General features: G+C 43.8%; 1 protein-coding gene across 5 annotated transcripts in view; it reads right to left on the bottom strand.

Annotated features, from left to right (window-relative positions):
- Nucleotides 1–18,385, bottom strand: part of FCAR (Fc alpha receptor) — a 74,104-nt gene extending 55,719 nt beyond the window's left edge. For 2 of the 5 annotated variants that reach the window (XM_056542685.1, XM_056542686.1), the window contains exon 1: nt 18,324–18,385. In XM_056542685.1, coding sequence (XP_056398660.1) covers nt 18,324–18,351 — 28 coding nt within the window. In that variant the 5' untranslated portion in view covers nt 18,352–18,385. Of the gene's footprint in view, nt 1–8,763; nt 8,949–11,258; nt 11,342–18,323 lie in introns of those variants that run through there. The other 3 variants (XM_056542689.1, XM_056542688.1, XM_056542687.1) reach the window with 3 other exon arrangements.
- Nucleotides 18,386–19,305: the final 920 nt, after the last annotated feature.

The raw sequence follows: 19,305 nt of genomic DNA, 5'->3' as shown, positions 1-19,305 counted from the left end.
GTAAATATAAGGTGTGTCTGGGTGTAAAATTGTCCTAAAAAAGGAAGGAATCCTTATAAATAAGGAATGATATTTATCTATTTTGTGAATTATGATTTAATTTTTTTCTATATTATTTGTTTATATTTCTTTATATATATATATATTTTTTTTATCTTTTAATTCTTTAAATGTTCATTTATTATATTTTTTTACATTTAATCTTGAATTTTTTATAAATTTTTTTTTTTATATTCATTTTTATTTAATTTTTTGATTTTTTTACTTTTTTTACATATATTTTTTATTTTCTCCATCTAGTACTCCTTGTTGGTTAGTGAACTGACCTTCATGCACGATTTATGTAGATTAGGTTGATAACAATTATACATCATAAGTTTCTGTAGATTAAAACTTATATTCAGGTCTGGCATGTATCCTTACAGCGTTCGCTGCATCTGTTTTCTGCCTTACACCAGGGCTGATCAGCACAGGTGGTAGCCAGGACAACGGGCGACGCTTTCATTGCAGTAGTATGCGGAAGCGATCACATGACCCAGGGTTAGTCACGTGACTTGTTCGCGCGTCAGCTCTGGACCAGGATCGCTCCCTGCACAGACGCAGTGGTGTTTTTAGACGCCATTAAACAAGTACAGAGCGGGTAAGAGTCAAACTCCCTATTTCATTATATCATATATGTATAATTATATCACACAGCTGCTATGTATTAACATTATGTTAGTGGAGCATTAAATTTCGAGCGCTGTTATGTTTTTAAAACACTTATATGCACTAATATGCACTAATTTGCACTTTAATATATGAAATATGCACTGAAGATGTATGGTATATACACAATGGAAGATTTCTGTATACACTGTTTATAAAATGTTAATGTTTTTGTATAATGAGCACTTAATTGAAATTTGAATGATGTTTTATGCACATGGGTATTTAAACCCCTTACTGATGTGTGACACTAAGCTTGAAAATGGCTCCATAGGAGCAGAAACGTTGCTTGTACTGATGTGACAGGAATAAATCAACACTTTTTTTCACCGTTCTTTGGAGTTCTGCGTTATTGTTGCATTCTATTTAAACTGAGGACTTTTGGCCAAGAAGTTTTTTGACGCTGGCACCCACACATTGAGGCTGAGTAGTGCTGCAATACTTTTTTGGTTTTTATTATCTCCATTGGTTATCTAAGTAGTTCTATTTAATGCCATTAGGTTAAAAATAAAAACGAAAATAAGAAAAAAACATTTCCTGGTGAAAGAAAGAGGAAGAAAAGCAGAGATAAGAATTTACATTTGCAGTATCAGGTTACCTGTTAAAGTCAGGCTGTTACTGCTTGGTTGGTATCTGGCTGAGAATGAAAATATGGTGAACCCCACATGTTTTTTTAATAAATAATTAAATATACAAAAAAAAAAAAACAACGCATATATTTACCCCTATTTTTATTCACAGCCAGATACCAACCAAGCAGAAACAGCCTGACATTACCAGGGTGGACGATTACTAGCCCTTCCCATTACTGGCCCTCCCCAGCCTAAATAATGCCAGCCTGTTGGTAACGGCTCTTCCCAGAATCCCTGGAGCGGTGGGTTACCGGGTAATGATTAGGGATTAGTGCTAGCTGTTTTTATGGCTAACGCTAAGCCCCGGCTTAGTAATGAACTCGTCTATAAAACGGCTTCCACTACTGCTCACACATCTCCTGCCACCTGCACCACATGACTACAACTCCCAGAATATCCTTGCAGTAAGTACATGCTGGGAGTTTTAGTCCTGGGGCGGGTGACAAGCTTGTCACCTGCCCCAGCCGTACGACTACAAATCCCAGCATTTACTTACTATAAGGACATGCTGGGAGTTGTAGTCGTGCTGCACGGCTGGGAGATGTGCAGGTGACAACTTCCGCCCACCCACGCCGCAAAACTACAACTCCCAGCATGTCCGTACTTTAGGGGCATTCTGGGAGTTGTAGTAGTGGTGCACGGGCGGATGACAAGAAAGCCAGGTAAGCGGGCGGCATTGTGCTCTGCTCCCTGGCTTTCCAGCAGGAAAAATGAAGTTATGGCACTGTAACTTCATATTTCCCGCTGGCAGCTGTGATTGGCCAGGAGGTCTGGACCAATTACAGGTCTGCCAGGGAAATATGAAATTACTGTACTGTATTTGCTGTAATTTCATTTTCCTGTCGGCCGGCTACACTCGTCGGCCACCCGCCCGCATTTATCACCTGCCCGCTATGTATTGCAGAGCTGCAACTCCCAGCATGTCCTCACTGTAAGGGCATGCTGGGAGTTGTAGTTCTGCAATACCTAGTAGGCGCGTGATAGATGCGGGCGGGTGGTCGGGGAGTGGAGCTGCGCAAAAAGTCGCAGTTGTGACTTTTTGTGCGACATCTTAAAAATGCTGTGAAAAACAAGTTCTAACCTGGAAAGGTCAAACCTGACTTACACTTGTGACTTTTTGAAGGGGGTTTGCGACTTTTTTTTTTGCTTACGTGCGACTTTCACACTTGATAAATTCCCGACCGCTGCAAAGTGAAAACTGAAAATTGCTTAGGTAGGGCTGATTATTTTTTTTATTTTTATTTTTTTGCTTACCCACAAAAGTCGCACCAAAAATTGCTTAGGCGCACGTGCGATTTTTTGTGCAACTTCCGTAAGCAAAAAAACCCTCCTAATCCCTTGATAAATGTCCCTCCCAATGTTTTAATTGCAAACACTATTCAATACTATGCCATAGCATAGCATAGATCAGTGTTATTGGCGTTTGCTTATACAGGCTATCAAGGCTACATGTATATCCGGAGCGCTGATCTGATGGCACAGAGGCAGGTAGGAACCCTCCAGCCATCTTGTCAGCTGGTAACTATATGTTAAACTTTTTAGTGCTCAATTTCTTATTTAATGTTTTCAACATTAATACACAATTACATTTACATTTCAAGTAATAGTATTTTCAATTCCCCAATTCCCACACTAACTCCCATACATAAGCAAATATCTCTCTTCAGGTTCCTTCAAAGCAATTATTCTATTTTATCATGTTAAGAATTGAGACATGTAGTGACATATAAGAAAAAAAAGAAAGTAACAAAAGAAATATCATAAGAAAGACAAACTGGAGACTAGACAGACACAATAGGAAAGTCACAAGGGAAAGTTTTCTCTGCCGTAAGGTCAATTTACTGTACTACTCGACCAGTCTTAAGCCATTCCAGCATCGCCTTAGACCCTCTAAACAAAGTCTATTTTGCCCAACCCGACCCATATTCATCAGATCATTATTAGCGGCTCTAAGTTCCTTCATCCTCTGCAAGCTATCAAGGGCTTTTACCCACTGAATCCGTGCGGGCAATGTTTTAGATTTCCATGTTCTGGATATAATTTGTCTGACTGCTATTAAAAAAAATGTCATGTCTTTATGTCCTTTGCCAATAATGGTAGTTTTGAGAGCAACACGAAGGCTGAACCTGTTGTTGTTTAATTACAAGGTTAGGCAAATCAAAAACCTCATTCCAAAGGTAATAAACCACCCTGCACCCCCACCAGATATGCAGCATGTCCCCTTTCATAATGTTATATCTCCAACAGAGTGGAGATGTCGACGGATAGTATCTCTTGACCTTTTCTGGAGTGAGATACCAGTGTGTTATTATCTTGTAGTTTAACTCCTGTATTTTATTTGAGATGGACATTTTATATGTTAAAGTATAGGCCTTTCTCCAGTCATGTTATGATTATACCTATAGCTTTCATCCATTTTCCCTTTAGCGGATGAATATATACCTCATTACTTTCTCTTAGACATACTGTGTATTATAAATCCTCGAGAGGAGGTGCTTGGGGGTTTTCTCGATCATGTATAGTTCTTCAAAGGTTGTTAATGGGAACCCAAGTGTGTTTCTCTTATTTAATAAATTTATAGCGTTTCTCAACTGCAAATAATGCATCCACGTCCCTTTGGGACCACTCCTTCCTCAATTCCCTGTCAATTCCCTTAGTGACATCAGGCCACTTGGACCCAATATGTCATTTTTTCTAGGTAAGGGTGCCTTTATTACAGAAAGCTGATGTTTTACATTCAAAAAGCTTGGTAAGTCTCTATTTTCTACTAATGGGGCTAGAGGACCCCATATATTAACTAGTTTACATTTAGTAAGAATACCCCACCAGGCTTGATATAATGTGCTAAATAGTAGTGGGGTTCTTTCTTTTATAGAGTCAATTTTTTCTACCCCCCCCCCCCCCCATGCTAGAGATGGAGCCAGAGCATCTATCATATCTACCCTCAATTTACCCATCCCGTGATGTTAAAAATTTCACAATCCATTTACCAATTGGTGCAACAGAAAAATGTGGTACCCTGGCCCCATCTTTGTCTTTTGGTTTCATAAATGAAGAGAATTTCAAATAAATCTTCATCCAGATAAATTTATTAATAATATTTCCCATTTTTAAGAACAGAATTGTCACAGTTAGTTATGGATAAAACAACCTACATGCAGGAAGCCATGCAATAATTATCCGACACATTCACCTATGTTAAATTGAGTAAGGACCCCACATTATTATACCAGAGTCAACTTGACAGAGTAGGAGACAACTTGACATGGTCTAGCGCGACAAACTGGTTAGGACTTTCTCTCTGGATGGAATGGAGGGGTGCTCTTGCGTCTTTTCATCCATTCCTGATGACGTTGCAGACGGTACACTCACTGCACCATTTCTCGATGTCGCTCCGCATCCCAAACCAGTAGAATCTTCATCTGACAGTAGCCTCGGTCTTATGGACTCCAAAGTGTCTAGACTGATCATGGTATGCGTTGAGGACCATTGCCGCATCTCTTCGGGGAACCAGAATCTGATGAAATCGATCACCAGAAACTGGATCCAAAGAGTCTCGGTACAACAATCCTTTGTGCAAGAACAGTCGCTTCCTCTGTCGCAGGCAGACTTCCCCAGCAGGTTCGACGTCACTGATGCCTGCTGGGGGGAGGGGGGGTGACTTCCGCCCTTAGATCACCTATACAGGGTGCCTCCAGCTGTTTCACCACTACAACTCCCAGCTTGCCCTGACATCTATTGGCTGTCAGGGCATGCTGGGAGTTGTAGTGTGAAACAGCTGGAGGCACCCTTTGTTGAAAACAACACCCCCCCCGTGTTAAAATCCCAAACCCCGCTCTCCCCCAACCCCCGTGTTTAAACCCCAAATCCTGCTCTCCCCAAAACATAAATAGATAGTGTAGAGTTCATGAGCGGCATGCAGAGGCAGCAGCAGCAGCGGCGACATGTGCGGGAGGAGTGGCCGGTGTGAGGTGAGATTTCCGAACCCATGCAAAAGTCAGACCACTGAGTCCAGGGAGCCAATGCGCTCTCAGCGCTCGCTCCCACCTGTCTGATTGACAGGCAGGGAGCGAGCACAGGCTGAATGAATTCGGACAGATTGCCCGGCCAGCATTGGTCCAAATTAAGGCGTGACGTCACGCCAGCCTGCAGCCGGCCACTAGGAGGGAGACCCCTAGTGGCCGGTTTTCAAATGTAAATTTAAACATATTAATAAAAAATAAATAAAAAAAATGAATATATATTAGAGATATGTTGTAGTAAATATGTACTACAACATATCAAAAAAAAAGTTGATGACAGTGCCCATTTAAGTCCAAGGTGGAGAAGTAGACAGCCGACCAGAGGGCTGTAAGTGACTCTTCCATTCTTGGAAGGGGATAAGTGTCCTTATTTGTGACATTGTTCAGTTTCCTGTAGTCAACACAAAAACGGATGGTCCCATCCTTCTTCTTGGACCAAGACAAGGGGCGCCGCCCAGGGACTCTGACTCTTTTGAATGACGTCCGCGTCCTTCATGTCAACAAGAATCTTCTTAACGGTTTTATACATGCCTGGCGCGACCGGACGGTGTCTTTCTTGGATAGGTGGGCTGTTGCCTGTCAGAATCCGATGCTGGATCATATGGATATATGTCCAAAGTCTGTGGGGTATTTACTGAAAGCCTTGTGGGGCCTCTTTGCGACCTTGATGACTCCACTGACTTGATCTCTCTGAGTGGTTCTGTCTCCCACTTGTAGCTATGCCCACCAGGGCTCAGGGGAACTTGCAGCAGATCTCAAAGTCACTTGGGCCGCCCGCTGTTGGGCCTCCTTGCCTTTTGTTAAGATGTCCCTTGACTCTAGAAGATACAGCTGGGTGACTGGGGTGTATTTAAGTAAGACTGTAGCAACATCAGACAGATTTGTTAGCCGGACTGGAACTCTCACATTGGTAACTGTGACAAGGCTTCTTGCGGCTCAGACCGGGGAATGATCTTCCAACTGCACAGGCTTTAGCAGGGATTGATAGTCCTTATTTCTTACTCCAGGAAGGGCATGGCACCAGATGATTGTCTCTGTGTTGGGTTGTAAGCTCACCGACCTGATCTCTTGGATTCGTACTCTGCAGATTTCACATTGCTGGTTGGCAAACTTCTACTCTGCCTGTAGGGCCTCGCATGAAGGGTACATGTATGGGAGAGAGGCATGCAAGGAATATAATTTCAAGTTTCTACATGTATAAACTCAGCAGACCCCTGACATATTAGTTACCATCACTCCCTGCCATCTAAGTACGTGCTCTCCTAACTGAATGATTGTTTCCCAATATCCATGTCTGGGTATTGGTTGCCCGTTACCCGCCACTACTCTCAGGTCAACATCATCAGGCTCACACAAAAAACGAGCATCCCAATACTTACAGAAAACATTTTTAGGTACAGTAGACACTTGCGACCCTGTATCTATCAACGCCTCCAACTTTACACCTTCCACAATAATCTTTACATAGGGGCAAGAGGTGACATAACATGATAGCCCTGACTTAGAGCGTTCGGGAGTTGTGACTGCTAGCTGTTTCCCTGGGGGCTGGTCCTTGACCCCAGAGGGAATTCCGTTTAAACCCCACCAGTGCATTGTCCAGTCTTGTCACAGTGGGTACAGAAGGGTCTATTACTCCCAGAATATTTACCGGGTGAAGGAGAACAGTAACTGGGATTACATGTGGCAGGAGCAGAGGGGGTTTCTCTAGGCAAGGATTGTTCACAGGAGAGGGGAGTAGGCTGGGTGGCGAGCTCATGGATAACCTTAGTCAATTGTGCAAGGTCTTGTTTAATACGCTGTATTTTTGAATCTGCAGTGACTGACAGGGTTGCTTGGACTGCGGTGACTGGCAAAGTAGATGACACCAAGGCGGGGACAGGTGACGGTGTTGGTACCGCCTCTTGTGGCTCTTGGACAGGTGTAAGGGATGTACAAGCTTCCTCTAACTCAATCCCAGACTCAATCACTTGTATAGCCAGTCTCTTGAAAGCAGGGAATGGTATGTTGGGATTTTGGACCGCTAACATTCTCAGTTGGGCTTTGTCCCACTTATTAAGAACCCCATCGATAAACTTTTCCATTAACACCTTGTTGCCCTGCTCAGGCGTCATACCATCTCAGGCATCATACCACTGTCTCTAGGGCATTCTGTAGGGCGACAGCATGAGCTCTTAAAGTCTCACCTGGCTTCTGTCACCTCTCATAAAACTGGAGACATAGCTTTGTGGAGGATGTGACTCAAATACCTGGTAGAGTCCTTAAAAGATCTGATCAACAGTCACATTTTTGGAGGTGGGGGGGGGGTGGGGACTTCCTCTAGTGCTCGTCCCTGTAGCTGTCCTGTGAGCAACTGCACCTGTTGATTAGGAGGGAGAGAATAAAAGACAAAAAAAAACTATTGATCCTCTCCTTGAAATCCCTCAGGGTGAAGGGGTCTCCATTGTAGATAGGGAGGACAGGGTTCCCCATGAATACCGATGCTGACATTTTGTAGACTTTTTGAGTACGCCGTCACTTTAAGAAGAATTGAGCATGTTGTCACTTTAAGATAAATTGAGTGCGCTGTCGCTTTAAGAGGAATTGAGTGCGCTGTTGCTTTAAAAGGAATTGAGTGCGCTGTCGCTTTAAGATGACTTGAGTGTGCTGTCCCTTTAAGATGCTTGACGAGGTGCTGCAGCAGCTTAGTCTTGACTGACGGGAACACTCTGGTTGGCACTTCCCCCCGATGTGGTAAGTACCCGGTGACGCTGCTGAGCACTAGAGGCTTAATGCAGAGAGCCACCGGCACCAGAGACTTACTTGCGATGATCGTTAGTATGTGCAGAGTCTGCGCTGCTGCTGGTGCTTGACTGGGGACAGTGGAGCCGGATGCAGCCGCCGGAACCATTCTTAAGAATGATTATGATGATTTTGATTGATTGAATATACATGTATACTCTTACTAATGCTGCAGAAAAACATTATTATCATTATCAGATATATCAGCTTGCTATTTGCTTGTAACCAAGATGGAACCTGCTCTCTGGGACAACGCCCAAGAAGCAAGAAAGAAGATTTTCATTGTCCAAAAAGGAGAAATAACATTTAACTGAAAAATATGCAGCTGGTGGAAATTAACGGACAAATCGAATCTTTGACATAAACAGGTAGCCTGCATCATATAGCTATGCATGACTATAATTAATAAATGCATACATGAACATATATATACTTAGTTAACCAATCAAAATTTAACATGATGATTTTTATATGATAAACAACCTCCCCCTTTGATAACCCTATATAACAGTTGTTTTCTCCAAAATAAAGAAACTCCTTTGCTATTGTGCCCTCCCACGTCTGCTGAGAGGGAGTTTGTACCAAACCCGACACTGCATATACTAGCAGCGGCAGTCACTCACATTCAAGGCCTAACCAGAGCCAACCTACAAGGAGCCACTCCTTAACACCTCCAATATGGCTGCGCCCTGGGAACTTTCAGTTTGGTCCTGCTGGTAAAGTCTTCCCCTGTACAACACGGGGCGAATCTTTAGTTCCTCCTCGCACACTGAAGAGGCATCACCGCTGGGGACTGACAGGGTGGAGCTGCGGCTGCTCACGCGCGGGAGACTCCAGAATATGTTTAACCCTTTCAGGTACTGACTTTGTACACTCCGCAATGGAAATTAACAGTCTTTCCTTCACCTCCTCCTCTATTTCACCAGCACCACCAGTAACATTTTGTAGTAACAACAGTCACATACACTTTTCTGGTGCAAACTTCTGTCACATTGTCATGCGATTTTTCTCGGACACAGTTCAGATTAGGGGGGAGGACTTGTGGCTTTGTGGAATATGGCACACACCCAAATCCTGTTCATGACGCCAAAAGTTTAGTGGTGAGTCACGGGGTGTGAGGTGAGGTGTAAGGGGCAGATGGTGTTGCCTAGGGATAGATGGTATTAACCCCTTCGGGTTTGTGATGCCAGGGCGAGGTTTGCCTATGTAACCAACCAAAGGTAGAACCGCTAGTCCTAGGTTAGGCAGGGGCAAATAATAGTCCAAAGCCAGGTTAAGGTTAACAGTAGCTTTTACTGAGGTTAGACAAGTGATACAGTCTATACAGTTTGGCCAGGATCCCAGGGAGGTGACCAATAACACAGGAGACCTCACAGCTTGCTGGGACTTGCAGTGACTGGAGAAACTACAGATGCAGACCATGCTGACTACAATTGATTTGACCTGACTGAAGATGATGACAGCAGATAAAGATGAATTGATTTACTGACTTGTGGCTGCAATTTAGGTTGAGGCCTCCAGATGTGCTGGACACTGACCCTGAGACGTCCGTACTGGACTTGACCTCAGCAGAAAGTGAAACACAAGAGAGAGATTGCAGTACCTCCCCCTCTTATAAATGGGGGCTGAGCAAGGAGCCCATAGGCTAACTGCGGGTCACCTGGTGCTCTCTGGGTAACAAATATATGACTTGAACATGTGACAAACATTATCATGTGACTAACAATCATGTGACCAACATCAAAGGTCCTTTGCTCTTAATATATAACCTACTCACATTATGGGGGAACAATGCAGTAGAGCCCTGAGGACGTACAGGGACTCAATCAGACAGGACTGTAGGACCATATCCTGTACTGGGACATCACATGTTTATATGGGGGCTGTGTATCCGTGTACAGAGGGCTGTGTATGTGTATATGGGGGCTGTGTATGCGTTTATGGAGGACTGTGTATGTGTGTATGGAGGGCTGTATAGGGGGCTGTGTATGGGAGTAGTGTATGTGTATATGGGGCTGTATATGTGTATCATCTTAGGGACACGGGGTGTAAATGTACACCCTGCACCTGCTCCCCAACTATGAAGTGCACTCAAGGAACTGGGCTTGCTTCATAGCTAGTTGGTCCCGGCTGCTATCAGCAGAGCTGGAACCCATAGCTAATGCCGAGCATCACTAGTTAGAGTGATGTCCAGCACTAGCTCTTAAAACACTGCAATCAATGTTGAATGTGGTGTCTATGGGGGAGATTTATCATAACCAGTCCAGAGGAAAGTTGCCCAGTTGCCCATAGCAACCAATCAGCGTGCTTCTTTCATTTTTAACAAGGCCTCTGCAAAATGAAACAAGCGATCTGATTGGTTGCTATGGGCAACTCAGCAACGTTTCCTTTGCACAGGTTTTGATAAATTTCCCCCTATAAGTTTAAAAATAAGTTAGGGGTTAGCTCAGGGAGCAGATTAGAACTACTGCAGTGAAATCACGGTAACTTGCTCAGCGGACAGGCACAGGGTCCCTCTGGCTTGTCTGACCATGCTCCAATAGTGTGGGAAGCCATGGCAGCCTGCACTGATGGAGCACCAATAACACTGATTTTATAACAAGACAGGAGACTCACATTATGCTAAATTCTTTCTTTACTCAATTGATAGCAGCAAATAAGGAGTTAATAAACAGTTCACAAGAAAAAAGCTGAAGCAGCAATTTAAGTTCAGTATTTAATCAGTAATGGTCCAGTCTAGGTGAATATAAGGACCCCTCTTCTTTGTTTGCTGCTAATGGTTAAGATAAGTACAGTATTTTGCTCTCTCTCTTTATATATAATCATAATATATATATATATATATATATATATATATATACATATATATATATTCCCTCATTGTTTTAATTCATTTTCTCAGTATATATATATATATATATATATATATATATTATCCCTTGTCAATTTCTATAAATGTTCATCCTTTTCATCCCTATTTTCTCTTTATATATATATATATATATATATATATATATATATATATATATATATATATTTCTATTCTTAACTACTTTCTTTTCATATATTTTTCCCTGTTACTGTCTTTTTACAATTTATTGTCCAATTGTTCATTTACCTCAGGCACAGCTCTGTGGTGTCCCTGCTTCCTGTGCTTGGGCTGGTGATCAGCATCCATTTTCCTGGCACGTCACTCACCTCACAGCTTCTGCAGCCAGAGCTTTCAGTCAGCATTCAGCTCCATTAAAAGACTACTGCAATCTAGTGTTTCAGATAACTACATTCAATATATGATAGTAATTCATTTTGTTCAGATTCATTTATTAATAAAAATATATTAATAGCCGAAGTCAATAAATAAATAATTGACTGTCTACCCTCAGTAAAGCTACTGTTGTCCGTAAATTGGCATAGAAGTCTTTATTGCCCCTGTGCCTAGCCAAGGATCCAGCGGTATACCTTCAAGTGGTTATAGGCTAAACCATGCCCTGACATCACGAATAGAAGAGGTTAATGTCATCTGCCCCTAGGGTAACAACATCTGCTCTGCACCACACACCCCACTACCACACACTTATTTACACAGCTGTAAGAAAATATGTCCTTTTTTACATATTGGGCCTCATTTACTAAGGCTTTTCCGAGTAGATTTTGTAGGTTTTATTGTGCCGCATGTGTAATGCTCCATAATTTCTAACAAGAGATCCAAAAAACCCTACTGACTCTCCACTTTACTCAGAAAACCCTGGTGGTCTGGTCATCAGAGAAAAAGGGCATGTCTCAAAAAAAAAATTACATTTTCTAAAGAAACCTGCAAATTTACTAATGTTTCTGCATAAAATGTGGTGGATTTGAGCTCTGGAAAACCCAACAGCTCAGAGCATTATTTACTACAGTGGCCCCTCAACATACGATGGTAATTCGTTCCAAACGACCCATCGTTTGTCGAATCCATCGTATGTTGAGGGATCCGTGCAATGTAAAGTATAGGAAGCTGTACTCACCTGTCCCCGCCGCTCTGGACCAGGTCCTCACCGCTCCCGATGCTGTCCAAGGGGCTCCTGATGCTGTCCCGCTGCTCCGGCTTCTTCTTCGCGATCCTCCGGCTTCTTCCGCATCTTCTGCAGGGTCCGGGCCTCGCTTTCTGGTGACGTTATTACGCTGCTGCGCTGGCGCGGCGTGCGTAGTGACGTAATAACGACGCCAGAAAGCGAGGCCCGGACCCCGGGCAAGATGCAGAAGACGCCGGAGGATCACGAAGTGGACCCGGAGCAGCGGGAATAGGTAGGCGAACCTGCCCGGGATGCTTAAACTGCTATCCGACAGCAGCTTAAGCATTTTGCGCTGTCAGATAGCAGTTAATGCGATGGCCCCGACATATAAAAGCATCGTATGTCAATGCTGACATCGACATGCGATGGCCTCTGAGAGGCCATCGTATGTCGATTTTATCATATGTCGGGGCCATCGCAGGTCGGGGGGTTACTGTATTCTGTCGCACATGTCAGTTATTTTTCTTCTTTATCAGCTTGGGTGTAAAATTGAGTTAAAGGGGTTCTCTGGTGCTTACACATCTTATCACCTATAGTGTTGCTCGCGAATATTCGCAATGAGAATTTTATTCGCGGATATCGCATATTCGCGAATTCGCGAATATTCGCGAATATAGCACTATATATTCGTAATTACGAATATTCTTTTTTTTTTTTACAGTACACATCACAGTGATCATCCCTCTCTTGTGTGGTGTAAAGAAGGCTCTAATACTACTGTGTGAGACCGGCCCGGTGGTTGCCTGTAATCAGACTCAGAGCGACCACGCTCCAGGGACTGATTACAAACGGGGTGCCGCGTGCAAGATCCCGGGGTGCCCAGCAGCGGGACTCCCGTGATCAGGCATCTTATCCCCTATCCTTTGGATAGGGGATAAGATGTGTAAGCACCGGAGAACCCCTTTAAACATAATATTGCAAGTGTGTTAAAAAGGAAAAAAAAAGCATTCAATGTTTTATTCATAAAAGTTTTTAACAGTACAAAATGTTTTCAGGTTATAAAACAAGTTACTTTCGCACAAAACACAATGGCAAACAGTCCCTTGTTATCAATCACTCAATTTTTGGAATTTCACTCGGCCTCTTGGCTGTCGGTTATTGTGTGAGGCAAACTCACACTTTTTTTCGATTGATTTTCGAAGTACTCTGAGTAATTTTTGTTTTTTGTCAGTAAAACGCCCATTTTTGCATAAAACATGTCCATTTCAGAGTGAAAAAAAACACACTCTGAGCTGAGACAAAAAATTTGGCGCAATAACCGAGAAAAAGAGACTTTAGTAAATGAGGGCCATTGTGTGCACAGACAATTACAGGGTGGGCCATTTATATGGATACACCTTAATAAAATGGGAATGGTTGGTGATATTAACTTCCTATTTGTGGCACTTTAGTATATGTGAGGGGGGAAACTTTTCAAGATGGGTGGTGACCATGGCCATTTTGAAGTTGGCCATTTTGAATCCAACTTTAGTTTTTTCAATAGGAAGAGGGTCATGAAAAACTTGGGAATTTCCCAAGAAAAACAATGATGTGCTTGGTTTTAACATAACTTTATTCTTTCATGAGTTATTTACAAGTTTCTGACCACTTATAAAATGTGTTCAATTTGCTGACCATTGTGTTGGATTGTCAATGCAACCCTCTTCTCCCACTCTTCACACACTGATAGCAACACCGCAGAAGAGACAAACAAAACAACCGCTATTGGTCTGCCACTAACCCACATTGGATAGATCCCTCCAAGACTCTTGGGACACAAAAATTGATGGTATGGTGTGGTATATGGGGTACAAAGATAGTGGGGCCATTCTTCATCAATGGAAACCTCAAGGCCACTGGATATGCAAAATTGCTACATGATGATGTGTTTCCCTCTTTATGCACTGAAGCTGGCATGTTCCCTGAGTTTTTCCAGCAAGATGGTGCACCACCACATTATGGGTGTCAGGTCCGAGCATTCCTAGATGAACAGTTTCCTGGAAAGTGTATTGGTTGCCGTGGGCCAGTTGAATGGCCCCCAAGGTCTCCCGATCTGACCCCCTTAGACTTTAATCTTTGGGGTCATCTGAAGGCAATTGTCTATGCTGTGAAGATACAAGATGTGCAGCACCTGAAACTACGGATACTGGAATCCTGTGCTAGTATTTCTCCTGTGGTGTATATAGTAGTATATATCAGTGTATACGGATACTGGAAGCCTGTGCTAGCATTTCTCCTGCGGTGTTGCTATCAGTGTGTGAAGAGTGGGAGAAGAGGGTTGCATTGACAATCTAACACAAGGGACAGCACATTGAACACATTTTATAAGTGGTCAGAAACTTGTAAATACCGTATTTATCAGCGTATAACACGCACTTTTTAGGCAAAAATTTATAGCCTAAAGTCTACCTGCGTGTTATACGCCGATAAGCCGCTGCAGTTTAATGATTTAAAGCGGGCGCTTAAATCAATGAACTGCAGCGGCTTTGCAGGTGCAGAGACCGCCGTTGCTGCCGGCTTCTCTGCCCCTGCCTGTCCTGGGGTCTAGAGCACTGCTGCCGGCCCTTCTCTTCCCCTTGCTATCGGTGCCGCTGCCCGTTCTCTCCCCCTGACTATCAGTGCCGGCGCCCCATTGCCGGCGCCGATAGCCAGGGGGAGAGAAGCGGCGCCTGCAATTGGGCAGCGGCGCCGATAGCCAGGGAGAGAGAAGGGGCAGTGGCACCCATTGCCTCCCCCATCCCCGGTTGTATAATTACCTGTTGCCGGGGTCGGGTCCGCGCTGCTTCAGGCCTCCGGTGTGCATCCCCTGCATCGTTGCTATGCGCTGCGAGACGCAATGACGTCACTCGTCATTGCGCCGCGCCGCGCATAGCAACGACACAGGGGACGCACACTGGAGGCCTGAAGCAGCGCAGACCCGACCCCGGCAACAGGTAATTATACAACCGGGGATGGGGGAGGCAACGAGGCAGCGGCACCAGCAATGGGTGCCGCTGCCCCTTCTCTCCCCCTGGCTATCGGTGCCGCTGCCCCATTGCCGGCGCCGCTTCTGTCCCCCTGGCTATAGCCAGCGGGAGAGAAGCAGCCGCAGCAGGGCTCTAGACCCCAGGAAAGGCAGGGGGAGAGAAGCGGGCAGCGACGGCCCCTCTCCCCCTGCCTTTCCTGGGGGTGTATCGGGGTATACGCATGCACACACACGCACCCTCATTTTACCAAGGTTATTTGGGTAAAAAACTTTTTTTACCCAAATACCCTTGGTAAAATGAGGGTGCGTGTTATAGGCCGGTGCGTGGAAATTCCCAATAAGTTTGATGTGTCACATGACCCTTTTCCTATTGAAAAAACTAAAGTTGGATTCAAAATGGCTGACTTCAAAATGGCCGCTGTGGTCACCACCCATCTTGAACACTTTCCCCCCTCACATATACTAATGTGCCACAAACAGCAAGATAATATCACCAACCATTCCCATTTTATTAAGGTGTGTCCATATAAATGGCCCAGCCTGTACTTTCCCATATGCTTATATAAAGCACATTGGTATTGAAAATATGGACGCAATTCTTTTTGCGATTTTGTGGCCACATTTTTTTTAAATGAAATCCACCGTGTCACCATAGCCTGCATAGCATGTATATATGATATACAGTATATGTTTTTTTTCTGTTATGTACCTTATTATACCCAACTATGTGCCTCCTCATAGCCACATCCAAGACCAAAATGGGCTGCTTATTCTGAAATGCCGAGGCCTACTTTTGGTCCCAGTCCAGGACTATCGGTATAACTGATATATCATTTAAGTGTGTCTCCAGGAACTCTTTAATTGTATACTTAATTTCAAATACACATTTCTCCTTCCTTAATAAGTTATCCTTTAATTGTCATGAGAATGTTTTTACTCTCTTATCAAAACTTTCTAGTTTCCCATATACCGGTGCATGGTCTGAACAAAGTGGCATATCAATCGTGCATTAAGGCCCGTTATCTAAGAGTTTTTGAGACATAAAAACATAAGTGAGTCTCTGTTAAACTTTTTTGATACCACAATCAACTTTGATCACATCATCTGAAGGGTTAATGTAATCTCTGATGTCCGGCATTAGCTAAGTCCTGACTATGAAATTGTTGTTGTTACGCTATGCGCTCCTGCCTCACATGCTGGCCGTGAGCGCATGGTCCCCTTACCTCCTGCTGCTGACGGGGCTGGGACGCGCATTGTGGGACGCACCCGCATGCGAGCCCCATTCCGTCACTATCTGGGTGTCTCGCCTGCCTCTGCCTCGATGCTTCGGCGCACGTGTCCCCGTCCCTTAGGGCGTGCGCGCGCCGGAGCTTTAAGGTTTAAAGGGCCAGTACGCTAATTAGTGTCTCCCCCTGGTTCTTGTTTATAAATTCCTCCACCCTCCTCAGTTCTCTGCCGGATCTTTGTTGCCAAGTGAAAGCGTTCCTTAGTATTTCCTTGACGTGTACCAGATCTTCTGCTCTTGTGACCTTGACCTTGCTTCTCTGCCACCTGCCTACTGAACTTCTGCTATGTCCTGACTTCGCCACTTTGCCGCCTGCCCTGACCTCCAGCTATCCTGACTGCGAGTTGTCTCATCCCTTCTGTGCCTCGCATCTCCTCAGCCGCCTGTGCGGTCGAGCCATTGCCAGGGGTTGCGACCTGGGTGTCATCTGCAGCTACAAGTCCATCCTGCTTTGCGGCGGGCTCTGGTGAAGACCAGCGGCACCTTAGACTCCGCTCCCTGGCACGGTCCGAGTCATCTGCCACACAGGTCCAGCAGATCCACATCTACCGGAGTTCCTGTCTACTGAAACGTGAGTGTTACAGTTTTTTTTTTTTTCTTTCCATGTCACCAAAAATGGAAAAAATATTAATCTATAAATTATACGTAACAGTGATAATTCATGCTGCAATAAAACAAGCCCTGACTACCTCAAATAAAAAACTAAAGTTTAAGAAATAAGTTGAGGAAGTATCAAACACAAATGAGATAAGATTGTATTATAAACAACAGCATCATTGTATTGGAATCATCAAAGTTCAAAAAGAAATTGTGGCAATTAATTTACCATTTTATTTACTTATTGGGGGGTATTTATAAATTTTGCCTGTTGACAGTTTCTTTTTACCCTTTTTTTTCACATTGGTTTTCGTGGACATGCACCAAATTTATCCTTTGGTGCATGTTGTTAGTAATTTTGGCTCAAATGTTGAAATCAGCTGTTCACAGCACCTTTTACACAGAACTTACCACCACAGAGGACGCGTATTTTACCCTGTAGAGCGGCCATTTCGGAGTCCCTCCTGCAGTATATCAGCAAGCGACATGAGTTATTTTCTTTTGTGGGGTTTATAGCCACCATGTGACATGGATTTTATTTTCAACTTGGGTAGTTTTTTTGTTACTTTAGTGCGGTGGTCTTAAACCTGCGGACCTCCAGATGTTGCAAAATTACAATTCCCAGCATGCTGGGATTTGTAGTTTTGCAACATCTAAAAGGTCTGCAGGTTGGAGATCACTGCTTTAGTGCTTACATTTCCTGAACCTGTGCGGCCATGTCCAATACTGGCTCAACGGAGGGTGAAGGTTCCTCAGAGATAACTATGTCACAGGATAGTATTGAGCAGCCCTGGAGGCGTTGCTGCTTTCACAAAAAAAAAAGTTTAATGTATTTTTGACGCCTTTACATTTTCTGACATTGGTAAGTGTGTTTTCCATGTGCAAAATTTCTTGGTGGGGATTTGCGCCAAAAAAAATGGGATTTGCGCCACAATTGCGCCAAAGATCGATTGGCACAAATGATGAATTACTGACTAAAGTTGAAATCACACACAGGACAGTGTGATTTTTGATAAAGTTGTAAAAATTAGAGTGGAGAAGATGCGCCAAACTTTGGCGCAAAAAACACTACGCCAAAGTATTGCGCCAAAGTTACGTGAAAAAACACACCTAAATCCTTTGATAAATACCCCCCATTATGTTCTAATTTTTCGGGATCAGGCAGCACTTCTGATTAGGAAAATGTATTATGAACTTATTATGATATATTAGCAACAATGCTAGCAATACATACCCCTAAACGATCACACTTCTAATATGCACATAAATAGCACATAAAATGATCAAGAAAAAAATAATACTTACAAATAAAATAGAGAATGATCAGGACCATGTTGATAAATGCTGTGTGAAGCTCAGTCAGTAAATGCTAGGAAGGAAGTAGATGTAAGCAGAAAGGTTTATTCTTAGACATGTTGCAACATACACCATGTATAGCTCTAACATACACCCCCTCACTTACCGTGTACCATGTATAAAATGGTTTTCTTCTCATGTGGCATTAAAGGTGTACTCCACCCCTAGACATCTTATCCCCTATCTAAAGGATAGGGGATAAGATGTCTGAACGAGGGGGTCCCGCTGCTGGGGACCCCCGGGATCTCGGCAGCACCCCGCTTTCATTTCTGCACAGAGCAAGCTCATTCTGTGCGTAATGACGGGTGATACAGGGGCCGGAGCATCGTGACTTCATGGCTCCGCCCCCTCATGACTTCGCATCCCGTCCCCTTAATGTAAGTCTATGGGAGGGGGCGTGGTGGCCACCACACCCCCTCCCATAGACTTGTATTGAGGGGCGGGCCATAATGTCATGAGGGGGCGGATCCATGACTTCATGAAGCTCCGGCCCCTGTATTGCCCGTCATTACGCACAGAGCGAGTTTGCTCGGTGCAGTAATGACAGCGCGGTGCTGCAGCCGAGATCCCGGTGGTCTCCAGCAGCGGGACCCTGCGATCTGACATCTTATCCTCTATCCTTTGGATAGGGGTTAAGATGTCTAGGGGCGGAGTAACCCTTTAAGAGAGAGGCCATTAAGTTCCTTTAGTGCAGCTGCTGCCTATGCACCCCCATAGCTACAGACCACTAAAAAATACTTGGTGGGTTATAAAATATTAAAAGATTATCTAATTTTACTGTAATATTTACATATATCAATTGTCATGTCTAGTTAATGTTTGCTATAGATGTTTTTACCATGTAAGGCTACATTTCCACACAACTTATTTCTGGCATTTTTCTATATCTAAAAAAAATTGCAGAAAAATCACAAGAAAAACTGCCACAATC

Source organism: Hyla sarda, chromosome 10 (assembly GCF_029499605.1).
Source record: "Hyla sarda isolate aHylSar1 chromosome 10, aHylSar1.hap1, whole genome shotgun sequence".
In the NCBI taxonomy this organism is placed as follows: Eukaryota; Metazoa; Chordata; class Amphibia; order Anura; family Hylidae; genus Hyla; species Hyla sarda.
This window is presented reverse-complemented; position numbering and strand designations above follow the sequence as displayed.